The 22,828-nt window shown below is 37.1% G+C and overlaps 1 protein-coding gene and 1 non-coding gene across 2 annotated transcripts; both read right to left on the reverse strand.

The window, feature by feature from the left end:
- Window positions 1-217: 217 nt before the first annotated feature.
- Window positions 218-324, reverse strand: LOC115762545. Its single transcript, XR_004017808.1, has one exon. It is a non-coding gene; the product is annotated as a U6 spliceosomal RNA (small nuclear RNA).
- A 129-nt stretch (window positions 325-453) lies between these two features.
- On the reverse strand, window positions 454-10,621 carry LOC115762543 (extended synaptotagmin-2-like; the record flags this gene model as incomplete). The annotated part of the gene is given in 14 exon segments (XM_030704818.1): window positions 454-740; window positions 743-861; window positions 863-945; window positions 1,531-1,579; window positions 1,581-1,927; window positions 1,995-2,171; window positions 2,501-2,549; window positions 2,800-2,885; window positions 4,801-4,971; window positions 5,226-5,765; window positions 5,768-5,779; window positions 6,345-6,861; window positions 9,497-9,568; window positions 10,499-10,621. Coding segments are annotated over 13 exon segments (2,445 nt in total), but the record flags the coding sequence as incomplete, so codon positions are not given.
- Between the last annotated feature and the right edge of the window lie 12,207 nt (window positions 10,622-22,828).

Genomic DNA, 22,828 nt, shown 5'->3' on the forward strand with positions numbered 1-22,828 from the left:
CAAAGGTAATTTAAGCTGCAAAAGAACAATCCATAGAAAATTAGTTGAAAACAAAAACACAAACAAATGTTTTTTGGAGAGCCTAAGATTGCATACCCTATATACTGATTGAAAATACAAACATGCTATACTTTATGTGGTCGGAGAAGTCGCCTTTAAGGCATTACAAATTTAAGGAGAAAATAATAATGCCCTTGGCAAAGGTATTTTTATACAAAAAAATGTGGAACGCTTCACGATTTTGCGTGTCATCCTTGCGCAGGGGCCATGCTAATCTTCTCTGTATCGTTCCAATTTTAGTATATGTTCTGCCGAAGCAAGAACGAATGTAGACCAAATAATCAACTATATAAATGCAGTTGTGGCCAAAGAAGCTGTTGGTAATTACAAGCGAGCGGCTGTTGGCACGCTCAGGTATGCAACTAGGGGTTGGTTTTTGACCTGCTCACTCACCATGCCAATGATGGGACTGCCGCTGGATAGGAACCCCTGTGTGCAGACGGTAACCTCGAGTGCCGTGTGCCTCAGCTCGGCAATCGAGATGAGGTACTCAAAGGATGCATCGTAGACGGGATTGCAGTTGTCCTTGATGATGCTGGTCTTGCGCTTAGACTCCTTGCTGCGACCAGGTAGCAAATACAGCTTAACATATGGGTCCGGTATGCTACTAGGGTCACGCAACGGTATATTCATTATCTTGTGTATGGTCACATCGAGCTTCTGGCGCTGAGCCGAGTACTGATGGACAGCTGTATGCGACCCAGCCCATGCTCCCCAGCAGTTGAGGTCGTCTCGGGCATACGATGTGTCAGCACCGAGCTGACCACCTCGCTAATTGGCTTCTCCAGCGATGCGGATGCCGGGATCAATGGCGCACCTCTTGACGGCCTCCTCCTCGCTAATCGGTGACTCTGCGGAAAGACGTTTGCTCTTCGCTTGATCGTCCTAAGAATGGCCGAAACAATACGGATTAAAACAGGTACCAGATGGAGATGTTGAGGAGGTGGTGAGGTGGTGGACAGTGTGGTTAGATCTAGGTATGCATATTTTGTTGTTGCTGTTGACAAACATTTCTATCTGTTATGATGCATATAATTATACTAAAATCGATGTCCCAAATCCTAATTAAGACTAATTGACTGACTGCGGTCAATGAGTGGGATAGGGAAATGCGATTAAACCAAATGAATTAATTCATTTTCGCACGATTTTTGCAACTTCAAAACAAAATTATGCAGGATAAAAATTATGATTGAAAGTTACGGCAATTCCAATTAGATACAAGCGGGAATGCTGCACTAGAGTGTGCTCGACTACGAAAGACCCTGTGGCCCAAAGACAATATAATATTTTGATTCATGATCTTTGTAAATGAGAAGGAAACAGATCGGATGAAAAATGTAATATTTTCATGCAACAGTTCTCTATGCATTATCATGGCGAGTGGCGCATTTAGAATGATTATGCTTGTACGCCGACTGTATATATATTTTAAAGATTTGATTACCTTCGATAATGAGAAGACAGTACTGGCACTTCGGAGGAGGTGCTGCGTTGCAGGGCTGCCCCCTGCTCCAGATTCGGATTCCTTAACGATTTCGCCAGCCTTCAGAATGCGCAGAGATAGTGACATATATAGTTTTGATTCGGGCCCAGATTTTTGCAGTTGGAAGGGTTGCTGTATGACTTCCATGTTGAACTGTTTGAGCAGAGTGCTCAGTGTGTAGGTATATTGGCCGATATCGTTGCCTGTCTTCTGATCGTAGATCTTAATGTTCAGGCACTCGTTGTCCGGATTGTTCACCAGGAAGGTGAAGCCCTGCTCCCAGACGGGCGAATCGTCGCGCAGGATCATTGCAGTCTGTTTCTTCTGTTTATTGACGCTGCAAACCAAATAGGGATCGGGCTTGGAGTTGGAACGTGCTTGCTGTTTAGGATTTAAAGGCAATTATTAAAAGATTCCGATTGACAGCCAAATGAGTGATATTATGTACCTTCAGATGCCTGGCCGAGTCAATGAAAACGCTTAGCACAGCCGAACTCATGGTCGTCACACGCAGCAGTTGCGTTTCCAATAATATTTGCTGCAGATCATTCGGGTCGGCGGTCAGCTTATACCATTGCAGACGTACATGCAGATCGCCATGCTTGGCATCTTCTAGAGTAAGCCACTGTGGAAGAATGAATAGCCTTTTAATCGAAAATCTTTGTATTGCCCTTAAATTGTCATTCCACTCTTCCAACCTAGGTGGTGGATTTGTGAATGAGTGAAACAAAAACGGAAGTTGATGCAGAAAAATAAAATCTTCGCTCTGACTTTTATTCCGCCCAAAACATAGAGAACAAGTCATCTAGGAGTTGATATTGCGTAATCACGCATTTTCCACCCGTGTAGATGGAATTCCATAATTTCAGCTTACTATGGAATATTCAGCTTTCCTCTAAGTGCTGAGCTAAGACATTATTACTCTGCTGTCAGCTTATACTAAATAATACTTACAGTATCTAGAACGCCCTTCTTGATAACGCTGGATATATCGATGGAGGCTCTGCAGGCGATTGAAATAACAATTATATTTAGTATAAATTATTTTTAAAATTTTATAACTTAAAATTCTTGTTAAGTGTTAAGCGGACCTCGGGCCAAAAGTGGAGCCAAAAGTGGAAAACTGTTTGGGGATTGAGTACTGTGAGAATTGTGTAGTCTGCTTGGGCTCAGTGGATAAAGTATTGTTTTGGATGTGTTTTTGTTTTTCTGTCGGATACTCATTGATGTTGTTGTGCAAACGATTGCCTAACCTGCCGAGCGACTCGTCATCACTTGTACGATCCCAATCAAAGAGCCTAAGCACGAGTATGGCACGTTGTGAGACCTCAACCACAGCCTTATCCGTTCAGATAAATAGATGGAAGATATTGTATTAATACTGTTAGTATTGAGCGGGTTGGGCAACTCAAGTAGTATGTATTATGTACAGTGGCATTAATTCAAGTCAATCAATCTACATCAACTACACTTCAGGGCATGCAGTGTTCAGTACAGGGTGCTCCAGCTCGCTGTGAGTGAGTGTTTCGGCGCATGCAAAGTTAGTATTTTTTAGTATTATTTAGTATTTAGTATTGGTGTTCAGCAGTTGCGTTTAGCGGTCAGTTTTTGTTTATTTAAAAGCTATATCACTAACATGTCAAAAAAAGCGTTTGCAATTTGATGTCTGACACTGTCATCAGGCCCTGTTTGACGAATGAGAAAATGCAGTCATGACTTAGATGAACGAAAGCAAATAAAAGGAAATGTATGCTGTTTCCAGAAATTCTTAGTTGAGGTAGTCACGGCATCAAACAAACATATCATTAAAAACTCTTGAACATTATATTTTATTTAAATGTTCTTGTCAACTCATCTTATTGTTAACATTCCGCAGACAGCTAAAAATTGCACAAGGCACCAAAATTCGCATATGGCAGCACCGAACTTAGTTTATTAAAAACTAGCCATGAGCTTTACAATTCATCCAAAAGTATCCTGGCAACTTGGTCATGTGCCGTTGCCACCTTTGCATAAAATCTTGACAGTACATTGACAGGATAATGATAAACGTAATGCAAGCTATGGGCCAGTGAATAGTTGGAAATTATAGCTTTAAGCAATTAGAAATGTTCATCACCTTCAAGCCCAGAGAAAATATATAAATATGTAAATTATGTTCATAATTTCTTATTAAATCGTTTTTAAATAAAAATGATCTAAAATCGAAGCATTGTAATATGCGAGCGACCACTGCATATTGCTGCTGAGCCAGTCAAAGTTCATGGTAAATGTTTATCGTGATGATAACGCGCTTTACAATAAACATTTGGGTTTTTTCCTTTATTGATTCACTTCATTTTGAATCATAGTTAAAACGTCAAATCACAGTCATTTGTCTGATTAGTTAATGAATTATATTTAGTACTTAGTTTATTAGGAGGCATAACTTGCAAACAAGATGGAACATAACTGAAACTAAAAACGGCAATCAAAAAGAATTAAATAACAATGCAGCCTCATGCCGCAATACAACCTGCCCAATACATCATCGGCCTGTACGCCTGGCATACTTTGATCATAGTCCCACAAAGAAAAACCAACCAAGTGGTTGATGGTGGTAAAAATACACGCCTAGAAAAACAATTGTGTTTAAGTTCAAATAGAAAGACAGAGAAATAGATAGGTAGAGATAAAGAGAGAGGGAGAGAGAGCATTGGCTAAACTTGACAGCAAGAGCAAACGTATAATCCTATTCAGAGTTAGAACAAAGCATGCATTAGTACAACACGGTAGCCAACATATATATTACTGATATTACTCACATAAGATGTACCGTGAATTCGGGAGGATGGGAAATCGGATAGGGTAGCGTTAGTTGAGTGCCAACTGAACGTGGTGAGCCGTACCCAGTGATATCTTGTTTTTTTTTTTAGTAAAATTTATAGCTTACCTGCCGAGGTTCTCGTCTTTTTTGGAATCATCCGAGTCCTTCAATAGTATGTCGACCCATTGACCCATTTCAATAAAAACTGGCGCCTAGTGGCAGGCACGAGACGCACAAACAAAATACGAGTACATAATGTCAAGAAATATGCATGGAAATTAAAAATGAATTTGAAAACGAAAATTCTACGGCATATAAAATTCATGGGTATTGGGTGTGTGTTTGTGTGCGTGTGTTTTGTAGCATGCAGCAATCGATGGGCAACGGCAACAACAGACTACAAAAAGCAACGCTGTCACGGCAGTTTCATGGCAGCCAGCCTACGTACCTCACACCAATAATCCCACTTGGGATTCACATTATTATCAATGATCTGCGTCCTGAACTCCTGTGCGCCCACATTGATAATGGCGTACGGATCCGATTTGCCCTTGCCGAGCACACTGATGTCCTTCTTCATCAGATTCTTTGCTTCCACGACGTGTATACGCAACAGACCCTGTATTAAAAATATTTATAATTTTATAAACGATTAAATATTCGCCGATTTTGCTCGGTTGAAGGACCTATGAAATTTCATAAGGATTGTTGAAAATGAGTTTAAAGCCGATCAAATAAAAAATTTTTCCAAAAACTCGGTATTATTCAAATATCTAGTATCTAGGGCTTTAAACATCAGTATGTCAGTCTATCGGATAGATATATATATTTATATGTGAATATATATATGCAGATATAATTTTTGTGACCCACCTCAGGCTCGGGCATTTTGAGCGCCACAGCGGAGACCTCCTCGCTGAGGGATATCGGCAGCTTGTTAGGCAGCACCATCACATTGCCAATCTGCTCGACAATGATGCGACGCAACAGATCGGAGAGTCCGGGCATGTCCATAAAGTCAATCACACCCACCAGATTGAAATCAATGTTGGGATTGTTTAGGAAAAATATCTGGAGTCCGCCAACTAGCGGCATGGAGCGTATCAGGGGCTTCATCACAACGCGCACCCAGCCGTGTATCTGGAAATCCTTAATGCCGCCCTTCATGCCACCCAGGTAGAAGTTAATATCGCAATCGCTGGCATAAAATAAGTCCAGGTCCATTATAATCTCATTTCGGTCCACGTTCTTATCGTAGATCTTCACGCCACCAATGCGCGGCGGTATTGTGCCCAATATGATCCGATCGAAGCGAAAGCCGTGCATCTTGTACTGCGACAGGGCCAATGCCACATTTGGCTCAATCGTCTCCTTGACCAGGGAGCGGGCAAAATGGTTGGCATTGGGCCACACACCTGCTTCAGAATCTGTTGTGAAGATAAAAAGTGTTTTCCGAAATAGTTCATAAGCAAATGTGAATAATTATTATTTTTGTTTATAAACTAAATTAAGTACGTGAAATAAACATAACAATTTTCCATAAAAAAATGAATTTTTCGACCGATTCTTCCTATAGAGGTTTATGATATGGGTATCCGATGTTGAAAAGTATGGACCTACGCACGTTTCATAACGATAGCTTTACTAGACTCTCATGTAAACCAGACGGCTTACATAAAAACAGTCGGACGAACGGATTGACGGACATGGCTATGTCAACTCGACTGTTGATACTGATCAAGCATATATATACTATATGGGCAGATGTCTACTACTACTACTACTAATATTATCTACAAGGTTAGAAGTATTGAAATAGTTAGTAAACAACTATAAATTAAATTAAAATTTAATATTAATCTGGGGATCAATTTTCAACAGCAGAAATAATTTAAATGGAAATTTTCAGTGTCTGAAACTTAAATATTTTATCCAAACATGATACAAATCTATAGATGAGTGCTAAGTTTGGTTAGGCTAGAGCTAGCTTACCTTATTTAACCACTCGGCGCGTTCAACATCGGGAAAGTATACCCAGGCGGGCAGCTCGTCGATGCGCGCCAAGATTACATCCTTCTCGGAGGCCAGCGCCGATGCCTTGGCAATGTCGCGTTTCTTCGCTGAAGTCTTCGCCAGTTGATCGCGGGCCACGGACAAAATCACAGGCGTTATAAGCCAGGCCACAGACCAGCCCATATATCCGACCAGATATATGGAGCCCACAATGGCCACCTTCTTGCCTACCGAGTAGAGCACCGAAAAGATGCCGTCCTCATCGCTGGAGCGGCTCCTGGCCACAGCTGTGTTGCCATTTGCAGTCGTTGGTGTCGCTGTGCCTGTGCCTGTGGCTGTTGGTGTTGCCGTGGGCGTGGCAATTGGGGGCAATGCGGTCGTTTCAGTCATTTTGGGCAGCTGTGCCAGCGGCACGATTGGCTCCTCCACCCGCTCCGGATCCGGCGGCACAATGAAATCGGCCAGAGGCGTGCTCGACTCAGCTGCGTTCTTATCGCTGGAATAATGAGAGAAATAAAATAATAGCTATTATTATAATCATTAAAATTGTTGTTGTCAATTATATTAGCTTAAATGAAGGCAGCTGATTCATTAGCACAGCCGGCAAAGCACGGCCCCAGCCGATGATGTCATCATGGGATGTGGGTCTATGGAGAGTGCAGTAAACTTGTTGCCGGCTAAAATGTTGTTTTCGTACGCAATTTGTGTTTACCTGGCTGGCATTTTCTATTATATGGTCACGTATTACTCATACGTCGCGTGGGCCAAGCAAATTAACACAATTTCTGTGCCACTTTCAACTGGCAACTGCCAACTGTCAAGTGGCATGTGGCAAGCGGCAACTATACCAAGCACCTGTTGAGCCCACAGCCAGCGAGTACCTTGACGTTGCCATGCTGTTCGTAACATAATCTGAACTGAGTTTGAGTTTGGGGGTTGCCCTCATTAAGATGCATTGAATAAATGTCTAAAAATGTTAGATATTGCTAAGTACACGCCCGTGGAATAAACTCCATTCCTATTTAAAATTTGTTATAAGTGCATCGAATAAAGAACAAATTGTTGAAATCAACGGTTTCCGCTTATGTTAGCATTGCGGGGAGAGTCTAAAAGTTAAAGAATACTCTTTCGTTTCTAAAACATTTGACCAGCATTTGAACTCAAGAACGTTATAAATAATTTAGCTCAAAGATCTTTGAAAATTATGTAGAGTTTTGAAAATAGGTTTGATGCAAATCGGACCAAACTTGAAACTTCACCACAAAAATCTTAGAATTTAATTTTCTACAGAGGAAGCTTTGATTTTGCGAAAAATGTGAAACATGTCTATCTACGTATAGACCTTAGAAAATAAATTTGAACACGAAATATCACCCACCAAATCTTTGACCTACATTTCCATCAAGGAGGGATGGATTTTTCAAAAAGTTCCAAATCCCCATCAGATGAATTTTGACAAAGATCTTTGAGAATGTTTTTGAATGAAGTTTGATGCAAATCGGACAAAACTTAAACCTAAAATCATTGAGACACGTCTTAAATGATTTTTCATATTGATCTTTGGAAATTCATTTAAGCGCGAAACGTCGCCCACTAAATCTTTGATTCCCATCCACCAAGGAGGAAGGGATTTTTCGAAAAGTGTAAAACACCCCACAAATTAATTTTAACAAAGATCTAAAATGAAAGATGTAAAATTAGTTTGAGGGCGATCGGATGGTAAACAAAGAAGCTCACACATGCGTGTCGAATTTCCCGAAAACCCCGTCTTGGCATGAACCTTCATCACATAAAGTAACTACAGTAAACATTCCAGCTTCCTAGCTTTTACGGTTGCGCGTTGATTACCAATCAGACAATCAATCAGTCAGGACAAACAATTTTATATATATAGATTAATTACATTAACATTAAAATTAATTAAATTTTAATTTTTTTATCAACAAAATGCAGCTTGCAATAAACATTTATTTCAAAGCTTTACAATCTATCGATAACTTAACATTGCGGCGTTGCCATATTAACATAAAGTCCTGTCAGACAGTATCAAAATTAACTCCTTATTAAATTTTACTAAAATTTGGACCGTAAAGCATTAGCCGGAATAAAAGAACGTATAATAATTGTTTAAAATAAGTAAGCGGGTACAAATCCTAGACTGTTCGACTTTTTAGGTACATTCGAATATTATGAATTTCTAAGAACCCAAGGGACAGGAATCGAACAATCGTAACATCAGAAATTAAACCACTCATATTTGAAGGCCCTTGGGCTCTTAAATTTCTTGACGTTGCTGGCGCCTCGTGTTGACTTTTTGTTCTCGTTTTGTTGTTTTGTTTGTGTTATTCATTTGAGTTTTACCGCGGCCACGCCCACAGGCGTCGTGTTTTGTTGGGCCTATTTGGAAAAGTTAAATGATGTGCATTGTGTAAAATATTCAAAGAATCAACTTTGGTCACTGTCTCAACTTTTTAAATGGGATTTTTATCAAATTGAAAAGAGCTTTTGTCGTAACGATTTAACATTGAGTTCAGTTTTTGCGAGGGTGGCTCCTAGCCCCTGTTAAATATTTTATACGGTAGCTAGGCGTCGTCAAAGCTTCAATTGCCAAGTTCGTTTCATTCCGCCTTGTTTCACATTTCATTCAAGTGGCTCGCTAGGTGCCACATTTGTCATGGGGCCTGTGGTAATTTGTTTTGGGGCTCTGGGCACCTGTTGAGTGCCATCAAAGTCTGGCAAACAAAAACAAACAAAACAGAGAGGGTGAGAGAGAGTCAAGTCTGACATAACTTTAACGCGGGCTACCTCCAAAAGCTGCCCAATTGGCATTCAATTGTCAAGAACTTGAACCTGCCTAACGACTATTCGCATATTTGTTGCTTCTTCGCGTTCTCATTCTCTTTCGCTCTGCCTCTCTCTCTCTCTCTCTCTCTCTCTGTAAGTCGGTCTGCGTTTTTATAGAATGACGTCGTCTTCTGATTGCTGTTGTTGTAGTTTTAATAAACTATTTGTATTTCCTTTATTTTTTGTTATATTATATAGGCGTGACCCGCTCGAATTGTTTTTATGGTGAATAATAGATGATTGTGAATATTATAAGAAACTAACTAGGGTTAAAATAAATAAATCACCTCAGCATTGTTTGTTGCTATAGTGCGTTCTTCTTCTTAGTGTTGCGGTTGTGTATTTGCAATTTGTGTGTGCTGGAAGTTGAAAGTTTAGAAAATAAACATAAATACAAATTTATAATTAATAATGTTGTATGTCAACAAATAAATCAAATGTAATTCAGCCCAATTAACTAAAAAATGAGAACTTTTATTGCAAAAATAATTTAAATTTAATATAAGCCAAAGATACAAAATATTTTATGTGGAGAAATTCGAGAAATTTTTAATAGATAAAAGAAGAATGATTTAAATTTAATTTTTTTATTTAAATAAGGCAACGAATTTTTTCAAAATATTTTCTAGTTGAGTAATAAACGTAAGAAAGTCTTTTAAATATAGTATAAAGTTTAGGTATGTGTGGCCTATAAATCCATTATATATGATAAGCAAAATATTATAGCTTAAATAGGGGTTCGGCTATGAGTTTCTAAGAAATCGCTTGAATCATGTATAAAATCCATGGCACATGATTCGTGCCCTCTTATAAAAATTAGTATGAAAACGAGCTATTTTTAATACAGAAATATTTTCACATGTTCTTTGAGGTCTTAGAACTATTTTTTTTGAATTAGATATAATTTTACAAATTGGAATTTCATGTTGCAATTGGTAATCAATTACGTATTTCAACAATCTGTTTGCATATTTAAGGATTTATAAATGAGCACGTATCAAAATGGTTTCATTTCGAATACACACAAGCACGCACGCAAACACCCATAAATACGCACTAAGATACATGCATGCGAGTATCTCAAATTCTTATGTGCCATAGAGTATATACAAACTTGCCAATATGGAATACAATTTGTGTATTTTTATCAAGTTCTAATTTTCATTCGTTCTTCAAACAGCAACAATTACAACAAATTAACACAATACATTCGTTGAGTGTGTTTTTGAAACCGGATTATGATAACGCATTAAGAAACAACAACACAAATTACAAAATTATGTACGCACCCAAACAAAACTTTATAAGTTCTATACGAATTTGAATGTTGTTTTTTATTTACTTATTTTTTTTTAAACTGCGCTCTTGGCAATTTTTATTTTTTGTAGATTGCGCGACGCGTTTGACGACTTTGCGTCGACGGCGACGTTTTGAAAACTGAACTGAAATTTTGAGCGGCAGCCACTAGTAGATTTTGGGCTTTGAGTGAAAGCTTTTTTCGTTGAGCCAAAGCTTCGCACAGCAGCCGGGTGATGCGAGTCTCAGTTGTGTAGCTTCTCTGCCGCCATGGGCTAGACGCAGCCTGGGTAGACTAGGCTACACTGGTTAACACAACAAATAACCTTTTTGATTTTTGAGTTTATAAAAGCTGCCTTTTGTTTGACAACAGTTAATAAAATGCTCAAAAACTTGCTTAAAAAAAGAAATCCACTTCAATTTTATATTTTTCATTGAGCATAGGTGTCTATTCTAATTTATCGAATTAAAAAAAATATTTTAAATTTATAATTTAAAATTTGAGGCATGTGCTGCTCTTTATTGTTTTTTAAACAGCATGTAATCACATAAGTTATTTTTATAAAATCGTTTAACAACATATTTTGTTTCCAAGTGTAAATAGTTTACATAACTCAATTTAATTGCTATACACAGTTAATACAAGCATAGCTTATTTGTTGCGCAGTGTAATCATTAGGTAACTATGCAGACAGCAGCCGGGTCGAATGTTAATTGTTAATTGTTTCTATTTGCGATGGGCATAGGTGCGGATCCTGTGCTGTGCTGGCATCCCTTAGCTAATTTCGACTTGCGACGGGAGCATCCGTTATTAAGCTGCAGGCTTAAGCAACGGGAACGAACCATTTTCATAAATAACAAATGTGCGCGTAACACGTGACGTATGTGTAATAATCGTGGCATACGCATTTTTAATGCCCGCCAGCGCAGATTAAAAGGTAAACAACGCGCCAACGCAAAAAGCGCATATCAGATGCATATCAGCTGGGCCGACTTTAATGTGGCCTTCAACACCGCCCCACACAGACACACCGACACGCGCAGACACGCACACGTTGCTGCACATTGTGTGCCTGTCAGGAAGGTAAAAAAGGTAGGGCAAAGCAGCTCTTGTTGTTGAAGGACACACATTGTTGTTGTTGTTATTGTTGCTGCTGTTGCTGCAGCTGCAGGCTATGCCTGGCAAATGCCCAACAAATGCTTGGAAAATGTTGCATCAAATTCCGCTCCTCGGGAATTTAAAATTTGCCAGTAATTTGCCTTGTGCGCTTGCACAGAATGTCCTGCATGCTACGGGTCCTTAAATTAGCGCCTGCAAATTATGGAAGGAACCAACGGGAAGTTGTTTAATCACGTTTGTTTTCTCATGACTTCATGAACATGACATCCAGTAAATACATATATGTATGTGTGTCAGACCTGTTTCTATATCCCTTAAGGAAGGAATCGATGAGAAAATAATGAATCACATTAATTTCACGAATCTTCTAGTTTAATATATACTCTATAGGTTCTCTCAGATCTAGTGTATATTCATATATATTCATAGTGCACGACTATCTTCTGTTTCTCTTGGACTCTTTACAAAATCACAATTATTTAAATGAATATTAAAATTCATGCTGTCACACGTGCCACGCGCTCATCTGCAATGCTCGTTGCATGTATTGTGATTTAATTGCTTTATTAATATTTGATTTGCTACGGCTTGATTTAGTTTTCAGTAGTTCGACCCGGAACACGCGGCGTATGCATAATGAGCGCTGGGGCTTTCAACTTTGAACTGTGCACTGGAACTGATGTCGTGATTGAACAATAAACTTTGATGTTTGCCCATTGATTGTCGCCCCGCACAACGAATCAGAGACAGCATGGCCAACACGCTATAAGAACCTGCAACAACATCAATTGGGGTCACAAGGTTGACGTGCGCCAGGGGCGCTCGACGGCAACTGGGTAAACAAGTCCTTAAGGGCATCCTTCGTTTTCCTTTCATTCTTTTTGTTCGCTTCTTGTTCTGTTTGCTCTCGGATAAATGACGTCATGTTAGCCTCTGATTTATGGACACGCAGCCAAGCAAATCGAATCGCAGCATAAACGTAACAAATTGTCAAGTAGTTGTAAGCCAGGCAAGGAGGGCGTGGCACTTTTCAAACGAGCTTCGGTTGCGCGATTGATTACTGATACATAAGCGGAAACAAATTGAGTTAATTAACTGAATTAGTCATGCACTATAAATTGAATAGTTGATTGGATCTAACAAGAACTATATAACAAGGACATTCACGTGTTGTTGCGCTCGCATTTAACAGCTAGTTAGAGGTACACTCCTTTAGCCCAGACATGAACCCACACACAACACTTAATTAGTGCTAGAACCACATGGGAATTATAAAAAGTAATTTGTTGACACAGACACTCGATGACTCATAAAATCGTAGTCTATAAGAACTCTGGCCAAGAACCGTTTTCTTATGAGCTGAGTTACGCTTTCAAGGTCACATTATATTCTTGAACCGAATCCTAGAATTGGAAAAAATAAAATAAATTTATGGTTGCCATAGACAGCATTAAACATTTTCAAAAGACTTTGTTAATAAATAAAAATCTATCTGTTGTAAACAATTTGTGATAGCATTTGGAATGTGCTTAATTAATTATATCACTTTTTATTCAGAAAGAAACTACTTAATCCAAAAATAGTTTACAGCCTGTTTTAAACCATGGAAAGTGAGAAAAATTGACACACACACACACACAAACACACACACACACGCACACACACACAGACAGATATGTATATATATATATATATATATATATACACACATTTAATATTTAAACAATATTCTAGAAGCTTTTCTTCCTGCCTGCTGTGGGGTTAAGGGTACGCCCATTAAAGGATATGGGCCGTGTGAAATTTGTGTGTGTATTTAATTTTTGTTTGCCAGAAGATCGTATTAAAATTGAAGCTGTGTACCTTAGTTAGGAGTATGCAGAGACATGTGCGCGTCTGTTGATGATGTGTCCAGGGATACACATAAAATAAGTATATGTAAAGCAAGCATAGTTGGACTGCAAATGAAACCTGAGCCACACACTTAAGTTACCCAAAGGCCGGGCCATTCAATTAGCTCCCAACTTCTTTATAGACTCACACGCAGACTAGAGCCCCAAGGCTCAAGGGGCGGGGCGTAAGGGGGTTCTTTGTTAAATATTAATAGACATTATTATCGTCTTAATCAGCTGCCCGCCGAGCGAGGAGGCAATGCCAAAAGCAAAGAGAGAAAAACCAAACTTTTTCTTATGAATTAAACACAAGTTTTCCTGTTGGTTGTCCAATAAAAAAGCGATAAATTTCAAGGCGCAGAGAGTGAGAGAGGGGGGGGGGGGGGGGTCAGCGAGCTGCGAGTTGGTAGCAGACCAAGCACAGGTGCTTCAATGTACAAAAACAAACACGAAATAAAAATAAGAGAATGTAGGCACGCACAAAAATCATTGGCAACGGCAAAGGAAAACAATTAGGAAGTCGTAAGTGAAAAATGATCGACTGCAAGATACCTCTCAAAGTAACAGTACAAGCTAATGATAGTCACGTATATACAAAATTAAATTCCAAGATTGATCTTGAAGTAACTAAATTTTCACACATTCGTTTTCCATGGGGTCACTAACGGATTCTTACGATTATCGATAACCCATGCTTACAATAAGCAGACTTATTACTTATGGTTGGTACTGAGGTTTCAGAGGCTTTGTAGATTTTTATTAGAAGGTACTCAGTATATTAAGCATAGCCTACTTTTGGGAGAGTTTTACGTATAAAATATCATATATTCTAAATTTGTATAATTAAATTTAATTCAATTATTATCTAGTTGAGCAATAAAAGTTTTGATTTCAATATACTATATATCAAACCCGACTGGACAACTGGACACATCTAAACTGAATGTGTCTGCCAAATTTATGACTGTCGAAAAGCTGGAATCTGTGTCAAATGGAAATTCTTGCCGACAGAGTTGACAGCTGAAAGCTGTTCGCATTTGTCATGCCCTAAAAATGGATACGTGGACAGCCGCAGTAGTAACGACTATAACTGCTACAATAAAGTGTGCCACGCCCACAGCAAGGTCTCTTGTGGCGCCACACGCCTAAAATGCGGTTACACTTCAATTATGGCCAGCGTCAAGTGCAGGCAGGCACAACAAAAAGCTCGTGCGATCCTTTGGCGTGTCATAAATGTCCGTCACAGCGACTGTGGCGACTGTCCGTCTGTCATTGCGACTGTCAGTGTGTTTGCGTCAGCTTTTGCTGTCGGGCAACATCTCCTTTTGTGCTTGTCACGTCACTTGCGCGTTGACAACGCGGCGTATGCGTAATATACACAATGTTCACTTTTAAGGAGGGACACAAACATACACATAGACGCACACATCGCGGTAAACAGCAGGTTAAGCGATAACCAAAGGTCGGACCCGCCACTTAGGATTACATTAGGACTGCATTTTTAATGTTGACTTGCAAATTTCACTTACAGTTTTACAGGCGCTGTTGCTGGCACTTAAACAACAACAAATGGGCAAGTGCAACTGGCAAAGCCGCACAAAGGACCAAAAATAAGCACAATTGCTGGCGACACTTTTCCTTTCCCTTTCTGTTTTTTTTGTCCTTTCACTGAGCTATTGATTCGAGTAACCGGAATTTCCACAAAAGAAAAGCGCGCCGAATTTGTCAGGCGGCGAGCTCTGAAGCGACGCAAGGTCTACAAACGTGGCGCTTCGCACGCGTCTCGTGCACAACTGAACCCAAGTCTGCCAGAGACAGCAGCATGTAATAAAAATCACTCAAACGCAGTGTGTGACCCACATTCGACGCAGCTGTAAGGGACTCAAAGAGCGAGAAAGAGAGAGCTTTGGCTCCGGCTTTGAGCGCTTTATTATGACACAAGGTCGCATTTTGTTTACGCTTGTTGCTATTTTTGGCGCCAAAAAGCCAGAACAACTGTTGCAGCAACTGTTCTGTGTGTGTGTGTGAGCGTATGCATATGTGCGTGTGTATGTGCATGGAGTGTGTGGCTGCTATAAATATTTGCACATTAGGAAAGTGCAGTCGCATCAGTGCGTTTGATTATTGTATTTTAATTTAAATTAAATTACAGCCAATTAAAATAATCAAATTATATTTATAAAGTTTATAAAGTAAAGTATATATAAATATATATATATTCTTTTCAACTTTAAATTTGTAATACTTTTTAGTACATTTGTTCATATATATATTTGTTAATATTATATCTTCAATATTAAATAATAAATTAGTAATTAAAATATGTATTTGTATTTATAATCACAGCAAAGCTCAGGCATGCGTACAGTTTAAAGGCAAGTGTGCTTTGCTAAATTGCCTGCCAAAAGCATACAGTTTGACAGCAATTGTAATACTCGATTTGAAAATCACTTTGTCTTTCATTCCTAAACGTTTAGGATATTATTAATATGTCTAATATAAAACTTAGTTTACATTGTTTAAAAATTATATTTTTTAATATTAATTAAACATTAATAGATCCGACATCTTAATGTATTTTCTACAAAGGAATATGACCATGAGCTTGTTGCATCAACTTTGTAAATTCCACATTTGCTCCAGATCCAACAAGAAGAGATGGATTTTCCAAAAGTGTAAAGCATTTCTGAAACCAATTTTGAAATATGTTATCCGAAGAGATAATAGTTGAAATTTATAGAGCTGTAGCTGGTCTGCCACATTGTTTTTTTATTAAGTCTTCATTCAGGTTTCATTGTTATTAGTTTTAAGCTCCACAATGAAACGTTAAAAAAAACAAGAGGGGATGGACTTTCCGAAAATTGTGAAAAGTCTTTGAAATCAATTTGAAATATATGATCCGAAAAGATACTAACTAATGACTAAGTTTATCGGGCCGTCTGGCTGGTCTGCCAAATTGTATTTTGTTTAAGAAATCATCATTTGTAATTAGTTGTGAACTTTACAATGAAGTGGTTTATTTTTTATGTTCTTTCGGCTAAATTTGTATACATTTTTTTATGTAGTTGTGCTGCCGCATAGAAATACAATTCCGAGAGTTTTAATGAACAGGTAAATCCATTAACATTTTAAAACCCAGTATAATACATAAAATAACTTTGTCAAGCCGAATTGACAGCAATTATAAGTTAACTCTTTGTCATCTGGGGACTTTTTAACAGCTCTACGTAAAAATGGTGTTTATTTTGACTTATATAACTGAGATTAAAGAAATTTTAATAGCCCCATATTTTGCGTGCTAGTTTTGTTGGCACTAAAAATAAATCAAATTGGGCACAAAATATATAAAAAGTAAAGATAAACCGAAAGAACGCCGCAACGGGTGGAAAATTTGACAGCGCAGCGCAAAAAAAAAAAACAAAAAAACAAAATAAAAATGAAATAAAAAATAATCCAAAAAATATATGTGTGCCGAGAAATTTATGTGATAATGGATTTTTTATTAATAGTTTTGAATACTCTGAACAAAAGTCTGCAATGTATAAGAAAAATGTAAAACATTGTCACAGGAAACACAAAGTTTCGTCAATATTTATGACACATTAAATGCAAAGCCAAACAAAACAGTGAACCGCAAGTCTTCAATCCTTCAATCCGTCAACAAAGGGTTAAAATATTGTTTTCCCTTCGCGACAGAACACGACATGCATAATAATAAATGCCAGTGGATACGAACAGCAATTCATACAATAAAAATAAATAATCATAAAAATATGACAAGACATCCAGTTGGTAAAAACAACATATAACAACAGACGCTGCCAGATTCGGCGTGGTATCATGCCTCCCCAGAACTCCACCCACACCCACACCCACAGTCTTTAATATCAAACCATCCTAAAGCCTATTTAACGGAGACGGAAACAGCTAATGCAATAACAAGAATAGCGGAGGTTAAAGTTAGTATATATATATACCTATATAAATACACAACACCAAAAAAAAAAATGCTCAGAAAAACCTCAAAGATGTTGATACCGTATAATGAAACTTGTTGAAGTGTGTTTAACCTGATCCAGTCTAATTTTTGTTTAATCAAACTGATTTGGATCTTATTAAACAAACTATTAATTGTATTGTATAATTGTATATTATTTTATTAAAAATAAAGAATTTTTTAGAATCACTTGACTTTTATATTTATTTACATTGAGCACAACTCAAATACCCACCGACAGCTATTTAACACGGTATAAACACAACATGACTTCTTTTCAAAAGTGTAGCTTTTATTATATTGCCGGAAGCTCTGCTCAACCACTTGCTGAGCGCTTATTAACTAAGGATACTTGAAAATATTAAAAGAAAATATTAAATTTACGTATTTGGTATTATGACTGTTATATCTATATCTATATCTATATCTATATCTATATCTATATCTATATCTATATCTATATCTATATCTATATCTATATCTATATCTATATCTATATCTATATCTATATCTATATCTATATCTATATCTATATCTATATCTATATCTATATCTATATCTATATCTATATCTATATCTATATCTATATCTATATCTATATTCTATATCTATATCTAATCTATATCTATATCTATATCTATATCTATATCTATTATCTATTATCCTATATCTATATCTATATCTATATCTATATCTATATCTATATCTATATCTATATCTATATCTATATCTATATCTATATCTATATCTATATCTATATCTATATCTATATCTATATCTATATCTATATCTATATCTATATCTATATCTATATCTATATCTATATCTATATCTATATCTATATCTATATCTATATCTATATCTATATCTATATCTATATCTATATCTATATCTATATCTATATCTATATCTATATCTATATCTATATCTATATCTATAATCTATATCTATATCTATATCTATATCTATATCTATATCTATATCTATATCTATATCTATATTCTATATCTACTATTCTATATCTATATCTATATCTATATCTATATCTATATCTATATCTATATCTATATCTATATCTATATCTATATCTATATCTATATCTATATCTATATCTATATCTATATCTATATCTATATCTATATCTATATCTATATCTATATCTATATCTATATCTATATCTATATCTATATCTATATCTATATCTATATCTATATCTATATCTATATCTATATCTATATCTATATCTATATCTATATCTATATCTATATCTATATCTATATCTATATCTATATCTATATCTATATCTATATCTATATCTATATCTATATCTATATCTTTATCTATTGTTGATAAACTAAACAACTTCAAAAGATACTTTATGTACTTAATGCTTATCTAGTGCACTTTAAATAACTCACAATCAGTCGCATTTGGAAAACAATTCCACATCCCCCTTCTTTTTGCTGTGACAAACACACACATATATACACACGGCCACACAACACACACAGTGCGCGCACACAACACGATAAACCGGAAGTGCTTGACGCTTTTGCATATCCTCAAGTGCCACTAAGTGGCGCTATTGCTTTCATTTGTGTGCTGCTTATCGCACTCTAACTCAAACAAGCTACTCGTGTCGCCAGCTCCACACCCCTCTTTTGGAACTCCTCTCTGTGCCAAGTGCACAAGTGTTTGCAACTGTTCTATGCTAGTTTTTCCAGGATTTTCCTTCTTTTGCCTGTTGTATTTCATATCGCTGACCGTGACAGCTTTTACCCGTAGAACCCTTTGCCCGGCTTTTGGCTATGGTCAAGTGTCCGGAACATAAATGACATTTATATTGGTTATAGAATGTATTTGAAGAAATTGTTGTTGCTGCTGTTGTTATCCCTATTCGTCGTAGTTGTTGCTGCTGCTGTTGTTATCGTATGTACGTGCTACCATTTTGGCCCATAAAAGCGTAACAATAAGAAGCATTCTTTACGACACAAATGCTGGCCAAAAAGGTCAAGTTATGAAAAATTACAACAACAAAAAGTAACAAAAAACAACAGCTACAACAACAAGAACAAAAGTATTAGCAACGGTTTCTGCTTGGAAAAGCATTGAAAAGTTTTCGCAATATTGCCAAACATACAACAACAACATAAACAAAAACAATGGCCAACTAAGGCACAAATTGACACACAACCAAAAAATGCTATAAAAGCATGAGTTAGAGGCTTCAGGAGTCAAAATATTGCGTATACGCCATGTGGCAACCGAAAACGCAAATGTCACAATGCCAGGTGACATAGATGTGTGTGCGTGAGCGTGGTTAGACAGGCGCGTGCATTTGGCATATTTGTGTGCCTACCCAACGCATACATACAGAGAAACAGAAACACACTCACACACAACTGCAGCCTGGCTTTTAAAGCGCTCGCTGAACGATTTAGCCCATAAATCCATCGTCGCAGCCAATACCATAAACAAGGCCCAAGGGGAGGAAGGAGGTAGGAGATGGGTTAGGCATTCAGTCCAAAGCGCCAATAGTTGGATGGACAGATAACCCACACACTCACAAACACACACAGCCGCACATACACACACACGCGCGCAATCGCATGCCATTAGCCACAGCCTGGCGCCTGACACGTGCTGATTAAACTCTTTTTTAAATGCGCAAAAATGGTGCGTGTTAAGTTTATAGGTTGTTTCTGACTAAGCATTCGCAGATAGTTCAATACACTTGGCGAAGATCTTTATAAGGTATGTTTAAAAAGTATATATATGCCTCAAGTTTAAAGCAAGCTATTTAAATGCATAATACTAAAAAAGTAGAAGTTATTACAATGAAAACATTTTATCTATTTGAAATACTACTTTGTTCTCAAAGTTAGTTGATATTCTAAAAAGTTGGAGATAATACCATATGACACCATATAGAGCTCTTTTCCGTAAAAACGTGTAATTGGTGGACTTAGCAGTAGTCCATGTCCTCGCAGTGTGACGAGTTAAGTAAATAATTTCCTGCTGTCCCAAGACTTAAGAGTGCGATCCGTATTTACTTATTACTCGTCGTTGAACGGCGTAGCCTTATACATTCAAATAGATTTATATATTCGTTGGGAGCCATGCTTCTGGTTCGAATCTCAGGCTGGGGATGAATTTAGAATTGGCGTATATAATACTAATAATAATAATACTAATACTAATAATAATAATAATAATACTAATACTAAAAATAATAATACTAATAATAATAATAATAATAATAATAATAATAATAATAATAATAATAATAATAATAATAATAATAAAAATAATTCTAATAATAATATAATAATAATATTATAATCATAACAATAATAATAATAATAATATTATAATAATCATAACAATAATAATAATAATAATATATATTATATTATAATATTATTATTATTATTACATTGTATATATCAATAATAAGAATATGTTTCTTAGGTTTTATATTTTATTATTGGTGTGTATTTGTGTACAACTGGCCTCTTAAAATAAGTGGCTATAGATTTGTGTGCTTTTTTTGTTTTTGTTTTTTGTTCGCCTTTTTGGCTCAAACCCTTTGGCCTGGGGTGACGCAAGGGTTGCCAAGAGTCAGTCATGCGTGTGGCGTTGCGACCCAAACAAATATACTTTTAATGGCTTCGGCACTTTGGAAATGTGTCCCTTTTTTTGTTTTTGCCCGATTGTTGTTTTTGTTTGCTTCTTGGGGCCTAAATCATGTTAATGAATTTTCTTTCGGTCATGTTTCGGCCTGTAGTGCGACATTAATTATGCAAAATTAAATTTTATATCGTCGCATTAGGCGGAAACAAACAAAAAAAAAAATAAAAATAAATAATGAAAAGTATAAAAGAGAGGCCTCACGTCTGTGCCGGGCTGCTTATTTAAATTTATGAATTGAAAAAATATTAAATGCCAGCAGTGCGAGGCGAAAGCCGCTAGGGTCATTAGGGTGCAACGTTTTATTTTTTATTTAACACACACATATACGCAACGGGCAGCTGTGACTTTTGGTTAAGCGGTTTTCATGGGTGTACGGCGCATTTGAACGGTCAGCCCGAAGGATCTCATTAGCGTACAGTGCGCAATAGTTTTCGGGGGATTATATTTAATGCTCATCTGCAGTCGCTTCATAAATCACGTCAATATGCTGGACACGAACCGGCGCCAAATTTGGTTGGACTTTATCGGCAGCTAACTAACTAGCAGTCAGCCCGACGAAGCGCACTAATTAGACCGCAGGTGCCACCAGCTGGCAGCTATAGCCCACAACAACGACAACATAGTCAGGGAGAAATGTTTGTAAATTGCAATTCATGTGCGTAAATAATGAACGCTAACGCCGCAGCCAGCGGTGCGTATGAGTGATAAACAGCTGTCGAAGTTAAAGCAACAGCAGAGAGACTAGTCCATTGCATAGCTAAAAGAACTGATTAATAAGAACGATGAGAGGCGTCTTTAAATCAAGCAATACTAATATTCTTAAATGTACGTTTTAAGCAATGAGTAGCTCTGGCTTGAAGTTTCTACAAACTATTATTAATAAATGATACGTAAGTGTCTTAAAGTACGATGTTTTTCATGTTTTAGGCAAAATATGTATGTATATGTATAAAATATATTTGAGTCCATTAATGTAATGTTCCTGCCAAAGTTGAGATTGCACTAACTTTTTTGAGGGAAATTTACCATGAACTTTAACAAGAAAAAAAAGAAAATGTCTATATATTGATTCTTTAATAATTTTAGTTTATTATTTCTTAAAAATTTAAAGTGATTATTCACCTGATGCTTGTACATTGCTTGCGTTGTTAAAATCAAGTAATTATACACTTAATATTTTGCTACGTTTAACAGAAAATTGAACAAAATTTGTCTTCAAATTGGCGTTGCATGGTTTTTGCTTCCCCTTTCTCAGTTACCTAAACTGAAGAAGCTATTTTTCAGCTGCAGCTCTATGGAACCGTTGTTGGGTTCGATACCTGGCAAGCATTTAACCAGAAGTTGCAGCCAATGGACCAACATAATCCCAATAACTAAGCATTCAATGGGTTCTCTCTCTCACTCTCTCTCTCTATCTGTGTGTGTGTGAGTGTTTTGCAAGGGCCAATTTGGGCACGGTTTCGAGACCAACACCACAGCTGGATACGGGTCTGGTCTACGGGTCTGCATAACCTCTAACGTTTTCGGCTTACCCCACTTGCCACGCCTACTTCTTCTGCCCTTGGTAGTAGCCGTAGCAGCCCAGTTAGTGTCTTGTCAGAGACAACATGTAGTTGCGATTAAA

Source organism: Drosophila novamexicana, unplaced genomic scaffold, assembly GCF_003285875.2.
Source record: "Drosophila novamexicana strain 15010-1031.04,08,12 unplaced genomic scaffold, DnovRS2.1 tig00000607-arrow-arrow-pilon, whole genome shotgun sequence".
NCBI lineage: Eukaryota > Metazoa > Arthropoda > Insecta > Diptera > Drosophilidae > Drosophila > Drosophila novamexicana.